The sequence below is a fragment of the Stegostoma tigrinum genome, chromosome 14, assembly GCF_030684315.1.
Source record: "Stegostoma tigrinum isolate sSteTig4 chromosome 14, sSteTig4.hap1, whole genome shotgun sequence".
In the NCBI taxonomy this organism is placed as follows: Eukaryota; Metazoa; Chordata; class Chondrichthyes; order Orectolobiformes; family Stegostomatidae; genus Stegostoma; species Stegostoma tigrinum.
In genome coordinates this window covers 47,451,632-47,470,081 of record NC_081367.1, presented here as the reverse complement: position 1 = coordinate 47,470,081, position 18,450 = coordinate 47,451,632, and the positions used below count along the sequence as shown (strand labels likewise).

At 39.4% G+C, this 18,450-nt stretch overlaps 1 protein-coding gene across 7 annotated transcripts in view; it reads left to right on the top strand.

Moving 5' to 3' along the window:
- Nucleotides 1–18,450, top strand: part of LOC125457933 (uncharacterized) — an 839,746-nt gene that overhangs the window by 7,570 nt on the left and 813,726 nt on the right. For all 7 annotated transcript variants that reach the window (XR_009446670.1, XR_007248703.2, XR_009446669.1 and 4 more), the window contains exon 2: nucleotides 12,107–12,327. Coding sequence is in view for 3 of the 7 variants with exons in the window: in XM_048542735.2 (XP_048398692.1) it covers nucleotides 12,210–12,327 (118 nt within the window). In the remaining 4 variants the exon portion in view is untranslated. The remainder of the gene's footprint in view (nucleotides 1–12,106; nucleotides 12,328–18,450) is intronic.

Sequence of the window (18,450 nt, the reverse complement as noted above, 5' to 3'; positions counted from 1 at the left end):
GTCCACCGGTGCCAAGCCGGTGTTCTTCTGACCACTGCCTCCTGCTAGCCGACTGTCACTTGCAGGATGACCAGCAAGGGGACGTGGAAGCTCAACACGACTGTTGACCCCAGAGATCGTCAGGGAGCTTAAGAGGGAGTACGCCGGTTGGAAACCCCTGAGTCTCCGGGCGACTGGTGGGAGACGGTGAAGGAGAACATCAAGAGGTTCTTTGTCCTCAAGGGTGTTCGGAAAGAGAGAGAGGCGGGGAAAGCCGTAGAAAACTAGAAAAGGGTGCAGAACTTGCTCCTTCTGCAGTTGATGGGGGTCAATGTCATGGAGGACCTCGGCGAGGTGAGGGGCCAGCAAGCCTCGCTCTTTGCTGCGGAGGCCTCCAGGATAATCTTCCTGTCCACAGTCCGCTCCGTGGAGCAGGACGAGATGTGCTCGCGTTTCTTCTTTCAGAAGGTGCACAAAGAGAGCTCTGTGCTTAGCCGGCTGAAGGACGACAACGGCTCGATGACGTCGTCTCGGCCCGACTTTGAGGATCAGCAGATCCTTCTGTGCCGGCCTCTATGACGCGAAGCCCACGGACAGCACGGCTTTTGAGTCGTTCCTGTTGTCTATCACAGAGGTCTTAAATGATGGCACGAGGGAGTGGCTGGACCGGCCGATATCCCTGGACGAGCTGACCAGAGCTCTCAAGTCCTTGGAGAGGAATAGGACTCCCGGGAGCGACGGCTTACTGGTCGAGCTGTATTCTGCTCTGTGGGACCTGGTCGGTCAGGACCTGCTGGAGGTGTATGATAGTGCGCTTCGGGCAGGGGAAAATTTGCAAGTCCATGAGGAAGGGCATCATTACCCTCATTTACAAGAGGAAGGGGGAGAGGGAAGAAATTAAGAATTGGCGTCCCATTTCACTATTGAACGTGGACTACAAAATCCTGGCCAAGGTCATAGCCAACTGGGTCAGGTCTGTCCTGGAGTCGGTGATTCACCCTGACCAAACCTGTCCTGTGCTGGGCAGGAAGTTCGCTGAGAGCCTCGCGCTCATCAGGGATACAATCACCTACGTACAGGACAGGCGGGTGGACACCTGCCTCGTCAGCCTGGACCAGGAGAAGGCCTTCGACAGGGTCTCTCATGCTTACATGAGGGACGTCCTCTCCAAATTGGGGTTCGGGGAGGGCATCTGCAATTGGATCCGGCTGCTCTACATCAACATCTTTAGCACAGTCTCAATCAATGGGTGGGAATCAGACAGTTTTCCCGTCACATCTGCCCGCTCTCTCCTGCCTTGTTTGTGTGCTGTGTGGAGCCCTTTGCTGCATCCAGCAGGAAGGACGTGAGCCTGAGGGGTGTGACTATCCCAGGCAGCGGAGGCCTTCAGGCCAAGACCTCCATGTATGTGGACGATGTCGATGTCTTCTGCACAGATTGTCAGTTGGTGAGTAGGCTGTTGGACATCTGCGACCAGTTTGAACTGGCCTCGGGTGCCAAAGTCAATAGGGGTGATGGCAAGGCCGTGTTCTTCGGGAACTGGGATGACAGCTCCTTCATCCCCTTCACTGTCAGGACAGACTACCTGAGGGTGCTGGGTGTTTGGTGCGGCGGAGCTGGGAGGAGCATATCACCAAACTGAAGCAGAAGCTGGGCAGGTGGACGCTCTGGTCCTTCTCCATCACGGGTAAGAACCTGGTTGTCAGGTGCGAGGGGCTTTCGGTACTGTTGTATGTGGCGCAGGCCTGGCTATTCCCTGGACCTGTGCCACTGCGGTCACCCGGGCCATCTTACACTTCATTTGGGGGTCGAGGATGGACCGGGTCCGCAGGGACACCATGTACAAAGACCTGGAAAATGGGGGAAGGGCGTACCGAACGCCACCCTCACCCTGACGGCTACCTTTGTGTGCGGCTGCATCAAGCTGTGCCTAGATCCTCAGTACGCAAACACCAAGTGTCACTACTTACTGAGGTTCTACCTGTCCCCGGTGTTGTGAAGGATGGGCCTGGCCTCGTTGCCGCGGAACACTCCGAGTAGTTGGACCGTTCCGTACCACCTGTCCTTCGTGGAGAAATTTTTGAAGGGAAACACCTTTGACCACAAGGCCGTCAGGCAGTGGTCAGCACGTAGTATCCTTGAGACAAAAGGAGAGGGTGGATCCCGTCGTGTGGTTCCCCACGCAGACGGCCAAAGTAGTTTAGCAGAATGCCTCATTGCCAGAACTTTCAAACAAGCACAAGGACATTGCTTGGCTGGTGAAGAGAGGGGCTCTGCCAGAGGGATCCTTTATGCATGCCTGGAATCTCTGCCCTTGAGGCAGCTGCGGGGGCGGGGGGGAAATGAGACTGTCGATCACCTCCTTCTGGAGTGTGCCTATGCACAGGAGGTCTGGAGGGGGATGCAGTGGTATTTGTCGAGGTTCGTCCCGAGCAGCTCTGACACACGGGACTACGTGCTCTACAGGCCGTTTCCTGGGATGCACACCGAGACCAACATCAACTGCGCCTGGAGGACCATCAATGTGGTGAAAGATGCTCTTTGGTCTGCCCGCAACTTGCTGGTCTGCCAGCCGAAAGAACTGACCCCAGCCGAGTGTTGCAGACTGGTGCACTCCAAGGTCCAGGACTACGTGCTTTGGGACGCGCTAAAGCTTGGGGCAGCCGCCGCCAAGGCGCGGTGGGGAAAGACCACCGTATGAAACCCCTCATCCAGAATAGGAAAGAGGGCCCTATCTGGTAAGTGGGCCCAGCTGGCGCCTTCCCCAACTGGTCAGGGAGCCAATGGGGACTGTGCGGGGTGACGACTGCCGGGGTATTTTCTTTGCTTTGTTTTTTTTTCCTGTTTTGTTTTTCCCTTTAGTTGGTGTACGTACCCCCTGGGTAACCTGGAGTGGCTTGCATGACTGGGTAGGTGTATAAATTTTTTTTTGTACATTCTATTTGAAAAAAATATATTTTTCATAAAAAAGTGACGAAATGTCTGAAAACAAACCTTCCAGCTCAGTGTGCAAACTTACATCCAGAAGCTCAACCTGAGCTCCAAATCTTCTCAAAACAAAAACACTGGACAAAATCCACTCCACCTAAACTATTACTACTAAAAAGTTTCCAATCAATATTTGGAAAGTTGAAGTCACCCATGACTACAATCTTTCCAGTATCTGCCTCCCAATCTGCTCCTCCACTTCTCTGCAACTATGAGGGTTTTTTTTTTAAATAACCAGTGCTCCTTTCTTGTTCCTGACCTCAACCCAAACTGACTGTAGACATGTCATTCTCAAACTGCCTTTCAGTAGCTGCTACACTAGCCCTGACTAGCTATGCCACTCCCCCACCTCTTTTTCCACCCTCCCCATTCCTTATAAAGCATCTAAACCCCAGAACTTCCAACAACCATTCCAGTCCGAGTTACCCAACTTTCTGTAATTGGAGTTGGTCTTATCACTGCCTAACTTTCCTACTATCTGACACATGTGACAGGTACAGCAATATTCAACCACATCTTTATCTAACCCATGCCAATACAAATGCTTCTGTATCTTAGATGGAGTCTTCCTCACTCCTGGATGACCTCCAACAGGTAATTTGTATGCTACCCACATTACTTCCTGTCCATATGCTACTGGCACCACAATCTGGTGAACTTCCACCTATTTCTCATCTGCAGTAACCTGCCAAAGACTCAATTTCTGCCATAACATTTTATCCTTAAGGTAATTGTATTCTGGAATACATTCTGGTACCTTTCCCAATTGACAAATACTTTATGACAAATACTTTTTCATCTCATCTTTTTGTTGTAATTCCATTAATCTTTCAGAACTAAACACCTCTGCCTGATCTCCTGCCTGCTTGGATTTTTCTTTTACCACCTCAAACAAAGTGTCAGCTAACTGGATAACTCCTTTATTTTCCCTTGTCTTTACTTATACCTGTGTGATCTTGTCACTGCAGAGTCCGGAAAAATCTCAGGTTTTTTTAACTTCCTCAATTCCCAGATTTTCTTTTGATTTTTCCATTACAATGGGCATAATTTCCACCTTTGATCCAGCTATATTGTTTCCAAGAAAAACTGTATTCCTGTAGTAGCCATTTTTCCATCTTTCTCTATCACTTCCTCAGTCCTAATTGGACTCTCTAGCCTTCTCTTTCTCTCTTCATTTATTCCACAAATTACCACTCTATTGGTCAGTATTTCAGAAGGAGTGCAGATATTTTCATCTCTTACTGTTAGAGGCTGATCAGCTCCTGCATCTCAATATTTTAACTTCTTTACCTACTCCCCTTGTTTTACCCGAGTAAATCGTACCCTCACAGTTGACGTCTTTGAAAAGACTGCATGCTATCTTACCATCCAATCCATAGCTTGACTGCACATTCTCCTGCAGCTCCTAGACTTCCTTTACTATCTCAACTAATCCCACTGGTTTAGCCTCTTACCACATCTTTTCCCAGTGGCTCTCAATCCACCAGCACTGTGACTTTGTAAGTACCTCTCCCTCACAATAGGAGAGAGGGGCCTTTCACCTCTTCACCCTCTTGGGTGTCTTTTTTCACACGTGATAAACTGTTCCCACTGTTTGTTTTTTAATTGAAAGACCTGTTTCTCCCAATTTCTATCCCCCATGAATTGAAATTGCTGTTGGAAGCTTAATTTTGATTTATGTGCTAATATGTATTCATTCACCAAGTCTGCAGCTCTCACTTTTTGAACTCTGTTACTCAACGTGAGTTCTTGAAATCCAGCAGAATAACCTCAATCGAGATTCTCACGTCTTTTCTTTCTTTAAAGCTGTCACCCATCGATTGAATTTGCTATGTTATTTTTTCAATTTTGACTCAAGTCTGACCTGGTTCATTTCTAATATTTCTAAACCATTCCTGTGTGCTTTTGGTACCAATTCGTAAGCACTCAAAATAACCTGTTTTACTCCTTCATATTCTCCTGACAGCTCCTTTGACAGTGCTAAAAATATCTCATTAGCCCTAACTACTAATTTGTCTGCATTAACATTAACCACAAAGTCTCTGGCTACTTCATCTGTTTATCCAATTTCTCAAATGCAATGAACAAGATTTTTAAGATAACAAAAAGGTGTAGAGCTGGATGAACACAGCAGGCCAAGCAGCATCAGAGGAGCAGGAAGGCTGACATTTCGGCCTAGGCCCAAAATGTCAGCCTCCCTGCACCTCTGATGCTGCTTCGCCTGCTGTGTTCATCCAGCTCTACAACTTGTTATCTCAGATTCTCTGGCACCTACTATCTCTGGAACAAGTTATCTACATATTTTTCATCAAATTTTGGTAATTTTTTTGACACATTTGTAAGAGTCCCTACCAGGTCTTTGGCAATAATGGGTTTGCTCATCATCACTATCCTCATCTCTACCTTCATCTTCATCCTTTTAAGTTGACTTTCCTGTCTAATTGTCAACTTCTGAAGTTTAAATTCTTTCTTTTTGATCTGCCAGAATAATTCTTTCCCTTTCTTCTTCCTCTGCCAGAGCCATTCTTTCTTTTTTGTTCAGCTAAGAGCCTTCTTTCCCTTTCTCTCTCTATAGCCCTGGTTCTTCTTTGCCTTTCTTTCTCTGACTCCAGTTGTCTTATCTGCAGTTTTACTTTTTCTAAGTCTACTGCACTTGACTGTTTCTCTGATATACAGAAATGCTTGGCTAACTCTCTTACCATTTCAGCTTTCTTATCTGTGGTTAAACTCAATTTTAGCTTGTCTGCTTATTCTAAAAAGAGAGTTTCCTTTTTCTGTCTTTCTAAACTTTCATCGCAAATTTGGAAAGCATTTTAAACTCCCAAAATTTCTTTAGCAATGTTAAAAACCACTTCCCCACACTTGATTCAACCAACAAGCAACTGAAATTAAACAGATGTTCTACTTGTCATTTAAGTAGAGTAAAAAACCCAGGACACTAATCCCCAAATTAGTTTTAATCTGCTGGGACATTTTGTAGGCCAAATCTGTTCTGATCCCAGATGACAAGCTCCCAACCTGTTATAAAACAGGGGTTGACCACACAGAGAACAAAAAGAGAAGGACTCAAAGAGGAGCACCTTGCCCTATAATCTGTAAAAGGAGTGTGAAAAAGTGTAACCAGCCTTTCAGCAACTTCTAACAGTTAAATAAAATCAATCCCTGACATTCACTTTACAGTTAACAAATAACAACTTATTTACTCTAACTCTAAGGACATGAAAAAATTAACTGAACTATCAACAATCCAAATAAACCCCTTTTAACTACTAACTATTCCAGAATAAAAACAAGAATCTAATGATATGCTATTCCAATAAATACAAGTCCCACTTATATAAAATAAAATTAGAATTTAGTCACTCAAAATAACAGCTAGGTTACATAGTTTCTGGAATGTTCTGTATCTTTTCCAACGAATGTACTGTCAGGAATGTTGACTAGTTGTGCTGCTGGTACCTTTGTATTTTAGATGGTACATTCTCTAAACTTAAAGAGGACTGTGAGAGCCAGCAATTCTCTCTTGAGAGGCTCTCTGATGAAGGGTCCAGGCCCGAAACATCAGCTTTTGTGCTCCTGAGATGCTGCTTGGCCTGCTGTGTTCATCCAGCCTCACATTTTATTATCTTGGAATTCTCCAGCATCTGCAGTTCCCATTATCTCTCTTGAGAGCTGTTGATTCTAATTCTAGCAGTCAGATCCTATTTGCCCAACTGACCCCATCTTTTATACCCTTGATGACATATGATGTTTCTTAGAATATGATTGGTCCTTTGTTGTCAAAACCATCAGATTTAAATTTAATTGGTCTTTGGTATCTAAGTGCCTGATTCAAATTGATTGGCTAAATTCAAAACTTGTTGGTTTGGTAACAAAATGAAACTGCTGTTTGATCTGCTAACCGTACAAATGTTTCATTTTGGGTGCTCTCTCTGTACTTGCAAGCCTCCAAGCTGCTGCTCGTAGACATCTATTTTACATCTCTAAGCATAGGTAAAGCACATCATGTTTTAAAGGGGCCGCACACAATCCTTTCTCCCCTAGCATTTTACAATCTCAAAATTCTAACTTCCTGCTTCTCAATACACAAGCACTCTACCCAACTTCGCAACACAAACTAACCACTACTCTTTGACATTCAATGGTGTTAACATCACTGATTCCCCACTATCAACATCCTGGGATTACCATTCACCAGAATCTCAAATGGACTCTCAGCATAAACATAGCGGCAATAAAAGCATGCTAGGAATACTGTGGTGACTAACTCATGTCCCATCTCTCCAACGCCTGTCCATCATCTGTAAGGCACAAGTCAGAAGTGTGATAGAATACTCCCCAGTTGCCTGGATGATTGCAGCTGCAGCAACACTCATTCTTGACACCATCCAGGACAAAGCAGCCCGCTTGATTAGTCCACATCCACAAACATTCACTTCTCCCTTACCAATGTTTACTATGTATCATCTACAAGATGCAGTACAGAAATTCACCAAGATCCTCAAAGAACACTTTCCAAACCCGCAACCAGAAAGACAAGGGCGGAAGATATATGAACACCACCACCTGCACGTTCCCCTCCAAGCCATTCACCATCCTAACTTGGAAAAGTAACACCACTCCTGCACTTTCGTTGTGCCAAAATACAGGAATAATGTTCCTAACAACATTGTGGATCAACCCACAGCAGGTAGCCTATAGCAGTTCCAGAAGGCAGCTCACCATCACCTGCTTGAAAGCAACTACAAATAGTCAATAAATGATGGCCAGCCAGTGATGCCCGCAACCCTTGAATGAATGAAACAAAAACGTACTATCCTTGTACAAAGCACTCTAACTTCCTCTTTTCTGTCAAGACCATGGGAATACTTTGGCATGAACCTATTCAAATTCAAAGGGAAACTTTTCTTCATTATTATGAATTACTATTCTCTGCAGTGAGATGCAAAGCTACTAACTGGTTCAGCACTGAAGCTGTATTAGCTTCACTATTGCAGATATTCTTAACACATGGCATTCCAGACATTCTCATCTCTGATGATGGGCCACAGCTTATGCTAAATGGTTAAAATCCTTTGCAGAATTGTACAATTCTTCATAAGTTTGTTGAGACAGAGGGGTAACTTTAAACAGTGTAGTTGTTCAATTGAAAGGGAGATCATTAACAAAAGTAAGTTGCAGCTCTGATGTAGCATTCTTGCACTGTGGCAGTGATGCCCAAAGGCACAGCTAGAGCAAAAAGAACCCAAAAGGACCTAGAGAGAAGACTTGTAATTTCTGGGATTGTACAGCCACTGATATTGTGTACCCATCATTTAAAGCAGGCAAGTATTGGGCCATGAAAAGTAGGAAATCTTCTGCTGTAGCTGCAAACGGAGGGAAAAACTAGCCAGGACAGCAAAAAATATGAAAGATTTGCCATGATGGCAGAATGGAAACTTTGGAAGAAACATCATTACATTAGGTAGTCATAGCATCAGAAATAGTTTGCCAGCTTCAATTTTAAAGACGGACTGAAGCGAGCACAAAATTTGACATCCTGAAGAATCCTTCAGATTTGGACTAGCTTATTAACTGGATCTAGAGTCATAAGCTGAACAAGTAGATATACTTTTTTTGTACAATTGGAAGCATAGCAAATAATGCTGAGAGGTAAACTAAGGAAGAGACGCATTTGAAGAATTGCTAAAAACATTTTATAATTGTGTCAACTGCAGAATTAATGATATTCTTGAAACAGCAAGATTTGACAGAAAATGCCAGCATCTATGAGATGCAAGTATGATGATTAAAGTCAGAATTCATAAGACATCAAATTGTTGTAGGCATTATGAATTGTTATTTGTCTGATCTTTGTTGGATTTATTACGGTACATATTAGACCTGACTTAGAGAAACTCATTCAGCTGGTGAGTTAAGCAAAGGTCTGGAGGGGAGAAGATCAAACTTGGTACAAGAGATTTTCAGAATCAATTCAATTCTTAAGGTATAGAACTGCAAAGGCACATGGGATAGTGCAGTGGTAGGACAAATTCATTGCTCCACAGCATTGGCAAGGACTTTTAGTGAGTGGTGTGTGGTAGGACAAACACCACACACTAAAAGTCCTTGCCAATGTTGTGGAAGAATGAATTTTCACTGGCATGGACTAAGTCCAGCTATTAAAATGAGATCCTTTATTGTAAAGCATTCAGAAAATGTGTAGAATCCCTACACTGTGAAAACAGGCCATTTGGCCCAACCAGTCCACACTACCCCTCCAAACAGCATCCTACCCAGACCCATCCCCCTACCCTTTCCCTGTAACCCTACATTTCCCATGGTTAATCCACTTAATGTATGCACCCTTACACACAATGGGCAATTTAACATGGCCAATCCACCTAACCCGTACATCTTTGGACTGTGAGATGAAACTGGAGCATCTGGTGGACACCCATGCAGACACAGAGAGAACACGCAAACTCCACACAGTCACCCAAGGGTGCAATCAAACCCATGTCCCTGGCACTGTGAGGCAGCAGTGCTGATCACTGAGCAACCATGCCACCCCTAAGCAGGACAAAGCCACAGAAAAGCAAATGGCCAACATACTATCCACCTAGGAGGCAAATGAGGAAGAACACTAATAGAAGACAAATCAAAAGGGCAAAATAATGAACCACATCATTGTTTTGACAATCACAAATTGTCGAGTGTTAGCAAAATGTGAACCTTGTTTAACAAAATTGTTTGCAGCTGACAAAGTTAAGTTACGTGATGTAGAAGGCAATACAATTAACGTTAAACTTACTTTTTAAATTCATTCATGGGATATAGGTGTCATTGTTTGGGCTAACATTTGTTGATCATCCCTTGCTGCACTTGAAAAGTTAGTCGTGAGCTACCTTCTTCAATCACTGCAGATCATTTAGTGTACGTATCCCACAATACTACTGTGAAGGTTCCAAAATTTTCATTTAGTGATACTGGAAGGCTGACAGTATAATGGTGAGTCACATGGAGGGGAACTTGCAGGTGGTGGTTTTCCCATATATCTGCTGTTGTTCTCCTCCTAGATAGTAATGGCTATAGGTTTGAGAAATGCTGTCTAAGGATCCTTTGTTTGCTTCAAGTAGATCTTCAATATAGGGAACCACAAATATTGGAAATTATATTTAAATAGAATAAAATGGAGAACCATGGCTGCTGGAAACCTGAAACAAAACATAAATTGAGAAACTCAGCAAGTCTGGCAGTTTATCTGGACAGAATGTAGAGTTAACATTTTGAGTCCAGTAACCCTTTTTCAGAACTGATAGAAGTAGGAAAAGGTATATAAGTTGAAGACAGGGTGGGAGTGACGGGTAAAGTCAGAATTCATAAGACACCAAATTGTTGTAGTCATTATGAATTGTTATTTGTCTGATGTTTGTTGGATTTATTATGGTACACATTAGACCTGACTTTAGAGAAACTCATTCAGCTGGTGAGTGAAAGGAATTAATACATCTGATGAGTTAAAATTGAAAATCTACACCAATTTTAACTCCTAAGGGTTAAAAAGACTAATTTTTCTAGTTCATTTATATGGAAGTCTGTTTAAGTGTATAATAATAGAGCAATTTTTGTTTAAGTGTTCTGGTTTTGCAGGCTGTGTACACAATCTGTACTTAAGAAGTAGATTCATTGCTTCAATTCTCACCTTTGCAAATGCAAATCTGTCATTAACATCTCATTATTTACTGCCTACCTCAGTCTAGCCAGTGTAAATGTCATTTCATTTGTGCTACAGTACGCAGTGGGGTACCTTTTGAAATGAGTTATTTTAATTCTAATCATATCCATTTAATAGGCTGAGTTAAAGAAGATTTAAATTCAATTTTTCACATTTCTAGGATGACATAGAATGGTGTTGCATTAAAATACAGAAAATTAATTTCAGATTAAAAGTTTGCTCAATTTTACATATTGAAATTATTTGAACTAAACAATACTTTAGAATAATTAATACCAGCTATTACTGCTACAATTTGCACCAGGATTTTTGTTCGAAGTTCTCATATAGATCAGGACACTATCGATTATTAAATACTGTAGACAGTATATTATTAGATGATGCCCAGGCCTATTTTAGAGGTCATGATGCAGTGTAATCAGGGAAATTTATAATGAAATGTACCCATTGTACACCTGGCCAAATTCTGTCCTCTGCATCAAATATTTATGTGAAATCATACCATTATTTATTCAATATTCACCAATCTTTTGGGCAAAGTCAGTTTAAATGGGTTCTATAAAGCCACATATGTACTTATGTAGATTTAATTGTAGGCAGCCTAAATTAGGAACAACTAATATTTATGAAGTTTCATACAAATCAATTTTCCTATGTTCTCCTTACTCATTGTTATAAGAAATGATAAATCTGTTTCTTGAGTATCTTTTGTTTTTGTTCTGTGCCATGTTTCGTAAACAAGCTTTAAGTGCCTATCTTCTTATGAATCTCTTAAAATTTTCATTTGGAGTACTAGCTTTAAGCACTATATGATATCACAAACATTATTTTGTTTCATTTAATCATACTAACATGCAATAAATAAAATATTTGATGAAATAATGAAATTTTACAATTTATTTTACAATTCACTCACTTTGCACCAGATTATATAAACCATTTATTAATAAATCATTGTTAAATCTAAATCATACAGTATTTTAATGTCCACAATAATGGGAAAAGTCAAATTGTACCACAATTACTTAAGTCACAAGGGAAAAGTCAGTTTTAATGATAAATCTGTCCGAAGAGAGAAGCAGCCAAGCTGCAGAGTTTGAATAAGATTGAGAAAACCAACTGTGTACAGAAATTAGAGCTTCACCCCTGAATCATATGGAATTACAGTGCAGGATGCATGTGCCATGCCTACACAATAAAGCCCAGAGGAAGCAGCTATTTCTGTTGGTTTTATTAAACCAACCAAGCAATTTAATTCTTTTGTTCAGGAGAGTTCTACTTCATTGATTAACAAAAGCAGGGATATAATTTTTTCAGCCTTTTTGAAAAGCCTGAAATGTCAAGCCTTTTAAAGCAGATTATTCTGCCTCTGTGGAGTGAATGCAGCCAGAGTAACCTTTTGTCTACAATTAAATATTCTAGCATAAATATAAAAGAAAATCAGAGATGGGGAAGATTGACTCACGAGAGATTGGAGAGGTAGATTCGCACAGTGATAGTGCAAGCAGCCTGGCTCTAATTAAATATGCCACTGAGTCTCAAAGCATTTGCTTCAGCAGCAGAGAGAAGAAGCTGCCATGGATTCGAAGGAAGAAATATATCACATCATCTGTCTGTCCACGGTTTCCTTTGGGCATCTAAAGGTATTTCAGAATTTTTATTTTTGTAACTGCACAGTTAATTTACAAAATGAAAGGTGAAGCCCATTGGGTGCTAAGATAATATCTTAAAGTTATGTTGACCTGTTTGTAAATCATTTTCTCATGAGGAGAAATGGTAGTTAAGAACCATAGCCATAATTTATGCAAAGATGGACTTCCAACAATAGACCTAAGAATCTTTTTTCTTCAGAATTTACAGAATTATGAAAATTTGGGCTCCATAACATTTGTGATAAGAGAGCACCTATGTTGTCATTGGGTAGTTTGAACTGAAGGTTTCTTGGATTATGTTTTAGCTAATCTTGACACAATATTAGAAAATACATTTTTCATTTAACTACAAAGCTTGAGTTTCAAATGAAGTTAGAATAATTCTGCATGGAATATATGCCTACTTGAATATATAGCATGTAAAACAAATGATGGATGGAAAGGAATTGGTGTTTTGAATACATGAAGTTTCTGCTTATAAGTGATCTATGATCAACAAAAATGCTTCTGTGGTTTCAAATCATGCAGTACTTTTTGAAAAGAGGAAAGTATTATTTTTATGGTTAATTGGTAGGTGCTTGATTTCACATCTATCCCACCAAGAAATTAACACAATTCCAAGGTAAAATCCTATGTCTGTAGACATCATTTTCAGAATATTTACATTGTCTCTGATCTGAGTTTATATTGACTTGGTATTGTAATCTTCCAGAGTGGCATAATTGTATTAAATTCCAGCAAAGAATGACATTTCAGAAATTATGTTTCTGAATAAATGTAGTTTTGCAAATGTTTTCTATTTTGCTCTACAATTAGTGAAGATTCTGTATCTTGTTTGAAACAGTATTTTTACTGTATTAAGCTGCAAAATTTTATCAGACCAGTTTGAGGAACTCCAGTCCTAGCAAGATTTTCATAAACATGTTGTTATTTTTATGAATTTCTTTGTACTGTGAAACATCTCATATTTTTGTCATGTTTTGTTTGCTGCCCCCTAATCCCCTTGATAATTCCAATTGAAAGTAGACCTTTTTTTGGAAAATACTTCCAATTCTCTGGTTTTTTTGACCCAATTGGGGTATGAATCATTCTCTCCGAACCATGGTTTTAGTATTTGTCTTTTCCTTCGCAACTATTTTGTTATACATAATTTTTTTCCACTACTTCCAGAGTGAATGTGCAGACTTTGATACGGTGCATGTATTAGTACTGACTAGTTGCTTTGCAAGGAATTACTAGTTAACCATCAGTCGAACATTTGCTGCTTGACTTGTGTGTTTTAACCATTTTGTTCAGCAGAAGGTCACAAGGTAAACTATGATGCTATTAAAATATTGGCTGGATATATGGTTTCTGTGAATTGTGTAGATTCTTGAAGTGGTCCAGTCATCCATGCTGCCCCATTTGTAATAATTGTATCAATTACCGTTGAATCCTGTCAACTTAAGCAACATGATGGAAATTAAGTGGTTCCAATAATTAGATTATACTTTTAAAACAAGAACATCAGTAATGATTTAAAAACATTCAGGATTCAGTTTGAGCTGGAGATTATATTTTCATTAAATATGCCTCAATTAATCGGGAAAAGCAAACCAAACGAAGGACACTATTTTATTGTTTCTCTTCAGGTAAAAACGTTTGGTAAAGTAGAAAGATGGTATGTGGACTTTGTATTTCGCTGACACAGGTACAAGCACAAAAAAAAAGTTTTCAATTAATCGGATAACGTGATTGTTTTAGCTTCTCAATCAGAAATATGTAGATCGTTTCCATTACATTGCTGGCACAATTGCTGAGTCATATTCCTTGATTCATGTTAATGATCTTATGAGAATTTTCAACCATGTCAGTTACCATTTCAATAGCTAGTAGTAAATTCTGTAAGTTAATAACTGTTAAATGATGAAGAAGTTGCAAGTTTTCTTGTGGTTTTCTGTATCTTCGTTCTCTTCTGATTTCAATTCTGAAAGTGTGATTTTAATTTCAAAAACTTCTTTCGTTTTCATGCTGATGATACAAAAAAAATTACTGTATTAAACACTTAGCCCATTGCAAATTATTCCTATTACATTATCCAACATAACTACCAAGTTCTCTTCCTATTGATTTCTAACATCACAATTTTAAAAATGTACTTTATTAGTTACTTTTCCCCAGGAGGATTGTGTTTTAAACACTGATTACCTCAAGTTGCAATTGCTTTGCCATTCTGTGGTCTCTGGATCACACAAAGCAAGTGATTTCTGGAAACTTTTCAGAACATCACCATTCTTAACACAGGCATAACCTAAAGGTTGAGTCAAAACAGCCATGTTTCTAGTCATTGGTGGGTATTTTCTTTCACTGTTTGGCCACAATGCACTTCTTCAACATTGGGATATGTATGATGCTCAGAATACAATGCATGATTTAAAACAGTTGAGTAAACTGCTTTTATAGGTATGAATTTTGCTCCATCATGTAACTGGGTGATTTCCACAGCACCAGAACTCTAAATGCCATTAGTTTAATATGTGTGATATAGATACCCCTTAAGTGTCTGAGTTTCACGATTCCACACTATATTCATAGTTATAGACCAACGTTGCTATAATTTTATGTTTAAACATGTTCAGCCAGGTCTGTAGGAGAAAATTTATTGTTTCATTCCTGTTCTTTATAATTTATGTTGTATGCTTGCTCTATTATATATTTACCCAAGTGAAAGTCTGCTGAACCGTTCTCTGGTATCCTTAAAAATTACTTGTACAGCTTGGTGAAATCAATTTATCAACAAGAATGAAGCTAGGATATTGCTTTCTTTGGGGAGAAAATGCAAAATGAGAATTAATTTGGACACTCCTTTTCAAATGTAAGTATGAGCTCACTTTGATCCTAAATGTTGGTCAAAGTTATATGTGATAACAAGGTGTAGAGCTGCATGAACACAGCAGGCCACACATCATCAGAGGAGCAGAAAAGCTGACGTTTTGGGTCTAGACCCTTCTTCAAACCCTTTTTTGTCTGAAGCAGGGCCTAGACCCAAAACATCAGCTTTCCTGCTCCTCTGATGCTACTTGGCCTGCTGTGTTCATCCAACTCTACATCTTGTGATCTCAGATTCTCCAGCATCTGCAGTTCCCACTATCTCTGAAACAAAGTTATATGCTTCAGTTTTGCAAATATGGAATTTGGTTAGTTTGCTCCATTTCTGTCCAAGATATAAATCAGGGAGGTTCTATTCAGTCCTACAGCATAATGCTCATGCCAAGACTTTAATTTTCAATTGGAATTATTGATGAAACTCAAATTACTAAAATGGTTTTTGATATTGTTGGCTCATATACCCAACCTAATTTGTTTCTGAATTGTATTTATGTCTAGAAATAGTGATGCTTTTCTGAAACTCCAGATGAAGACTTTTTCACCAATTGTCATTGCCCTTGACAATGAAAGAAAGATAGTTACTGACATAAGTCTCATGCGATGTTGATATTGATGGGGTGCTGATCAGTCCTTTCTTACATGCTTTGACAGGAACTATATTTAGCCAGGGAACTTGTATCTACTGCTATACCTTCAAACCCTTGGTACTTTTGTGCTTCTGAGCAGAATGAACATCTGTTCAATGGTTCTTCACGTTAGCTGTGAAGTCAATTTGTTTTTCTATGACCCATGTGAGAATTAATTTAGTAGGCCAGATTTTATTTTAGCCAGGCATTTGGTGGTGTTAGTCTTGTCTCTGGGTTTTTCAACTCAAAATATTTTTGCCCAATAAGTTGCTGTAAGTGCAAGTTGATAATGGCACATTGAAGGAGATAGGGTACCTACAACCTAAGTAGACAGTGTAAGCAACATATTGCCTTAACAAATGAGATTTAAGGTTTAAGAAATCAACACAGTAAGGACAGCGAAGGAATATATATTAAAGTGAGCAAATGCAATATTAAATTAGATACAAAATTGAAAGGAGAGAGAAAAAGAATTGGATTAAGAGAGACAATAAAGTGGTAAATGGAAAGTAAAAACATTTTAAATTAACAGTTTTTAAAATTTCCTGAAACTATTTACAACCTGGAGGCATGGAACTTTACAATTATAATAGTTAACTATTGATGCTGTAGAGATTGACTGACAGTTTAAATACTTATTATTTAAAGGAAACTTTTATAATTGTTAGCCCAAAATAATTGTGGTGGGGTTTACTGGATCTGCCATGTAAATACTATAGTTCTGTGATATTCAGAGCCAGGTAATCATCAAGTACACAGTAAAATGACATTTCCTCAAAGTGGAATAACTCAGAAAACAATGTTTAGAAGTTGACACTTAACCAAACAGTTGTTCCAAGTCTGAAGTTGCAGTATCATTTAAAAATAAGTAAGGGCAAGATGTACTAGCCTCATGGTCACTTCATCAGCAATATTTGGCTTATCATATTCAGTGATTTTGCTGGTATAATGTTTTTCTGACCTGGTCATGCTGTAATCTTTTGTGATAAGCAATCAGTAACTGGTTGACACCTGAAGAAACTAGTCACTGCCCTTTTTTCAAATATTGACATTTATGTAATCTATTAGTCCATTTTTTGTTGTAGCAGAGCATCTAACTTAGATATTTAAATTGTTTTTGTATAAGTTACTGAGAGTATCATGGTGAGCAAAACAGGGCAGGTGGAATCTCAATGAACAGGGCAAACAACTTTATACCTCTTTAATCAATCAGATTGAGGGATTTAGAAATTAATAATGCAGGGACTGAGATGGTGATGTAAATGGGAATGTACGAATTCAATGCCCAATCAGGCACAGAAAAACAAATAGATTGAAAGATTAGATTAAGAGTGAGGAAAAACAATCCCTTTCTCAATCTGCAACAATAATTTTTTATTGTTGAGAAATCTTGAGAAAAGAAAAAATAAACAACTGCAGATGCCGCAAGTCTGAAACAAAAACCGAAATAGCTGGAGAAACTCAGCAGGTGTGATTGATTCCGTGGAGAGAAAGCAGTGCCAATGTTTCTGGTGCAGTGACCCTTCTTCAGAACTGATCTTGAGGCACTCTTTCACTCACCTCCAATTACAAGTGGTAAAGTTTTATCATATGATTGTGGCACACACAGCTCCTAATATGCTTCTCATTTTGTCCAAACTAGAATTCTGTCATAAGGTGGTGGGTTGGAATTTCTGATCTAGCAAAGCTCTTTTAAAATTGCCATCCTCTGCCTACAACACTGTTGATTCTTGAATAATATTGGGTGGATGTTGGGAGGCAAAATGAGGGGTTACATATGGTAAAGATTTTTTTGCGGTTGGAGTGAAATGCCTATCACTGGGAAACTTTGTAAAATATCAGCGTAGAAAGTACGACTACAATATTTTGAATTGGAAATTATAAAACTACTGAAGAAACAAACATAGTTATTAACTATGTTAGAGTCTAAGTGTAATTGACTCAAATCATAGAATATGTACTACCATTTAAAAGGTTTGATTGGAAATGAAGGTTTTGGTTGGAAATCAAGGCATACAGACGTTTTTTCAATATTCAACTTTCGCAGAATGGAATTTAGTTATTGCTAATAATAGCAACTGGCTGATGTGAATTCTTAAAAAATATTGTTGGTAATCCTCTGAGCTTACTTGTAATACTGTTTTTTGATGAACCTTTCACACAATAACTGAATGCTGGCTTTAAATCTAGAACCATAGTGGCAGGAGACAGGAGATAAATCGTTCATGCCCAATCAAGTGCATATTGTAATAGAATGACTCGTTTTCTGATGCGTGAAATCAGTTGCCAGTCTGTACTTTTACCAGCTGTATTTTTAGTGTCAAGTGGAAGGAAAGAGTCATGAATAATACAATGGAAAACATAGCTAATAGGTTTTTAGGTACAAAGCAGATATGCTCTTGGACTATGTGCCAATTGTATTTAATTCCATTTTGTATTTAACCTAACTTCTCAAGTATTCATGTAATTTCGTAGAATGTCAAATTCACTGAGAAAAAATTGCAGTAGAATATATTTTATACTCTTATGCTTTATTTTTATTTTGAAAGTAAGATTAGTATCCTTGCATATGCTACTGATTTTTTTTACTAGGAGTAGTAATATGTGATTCATGATATGT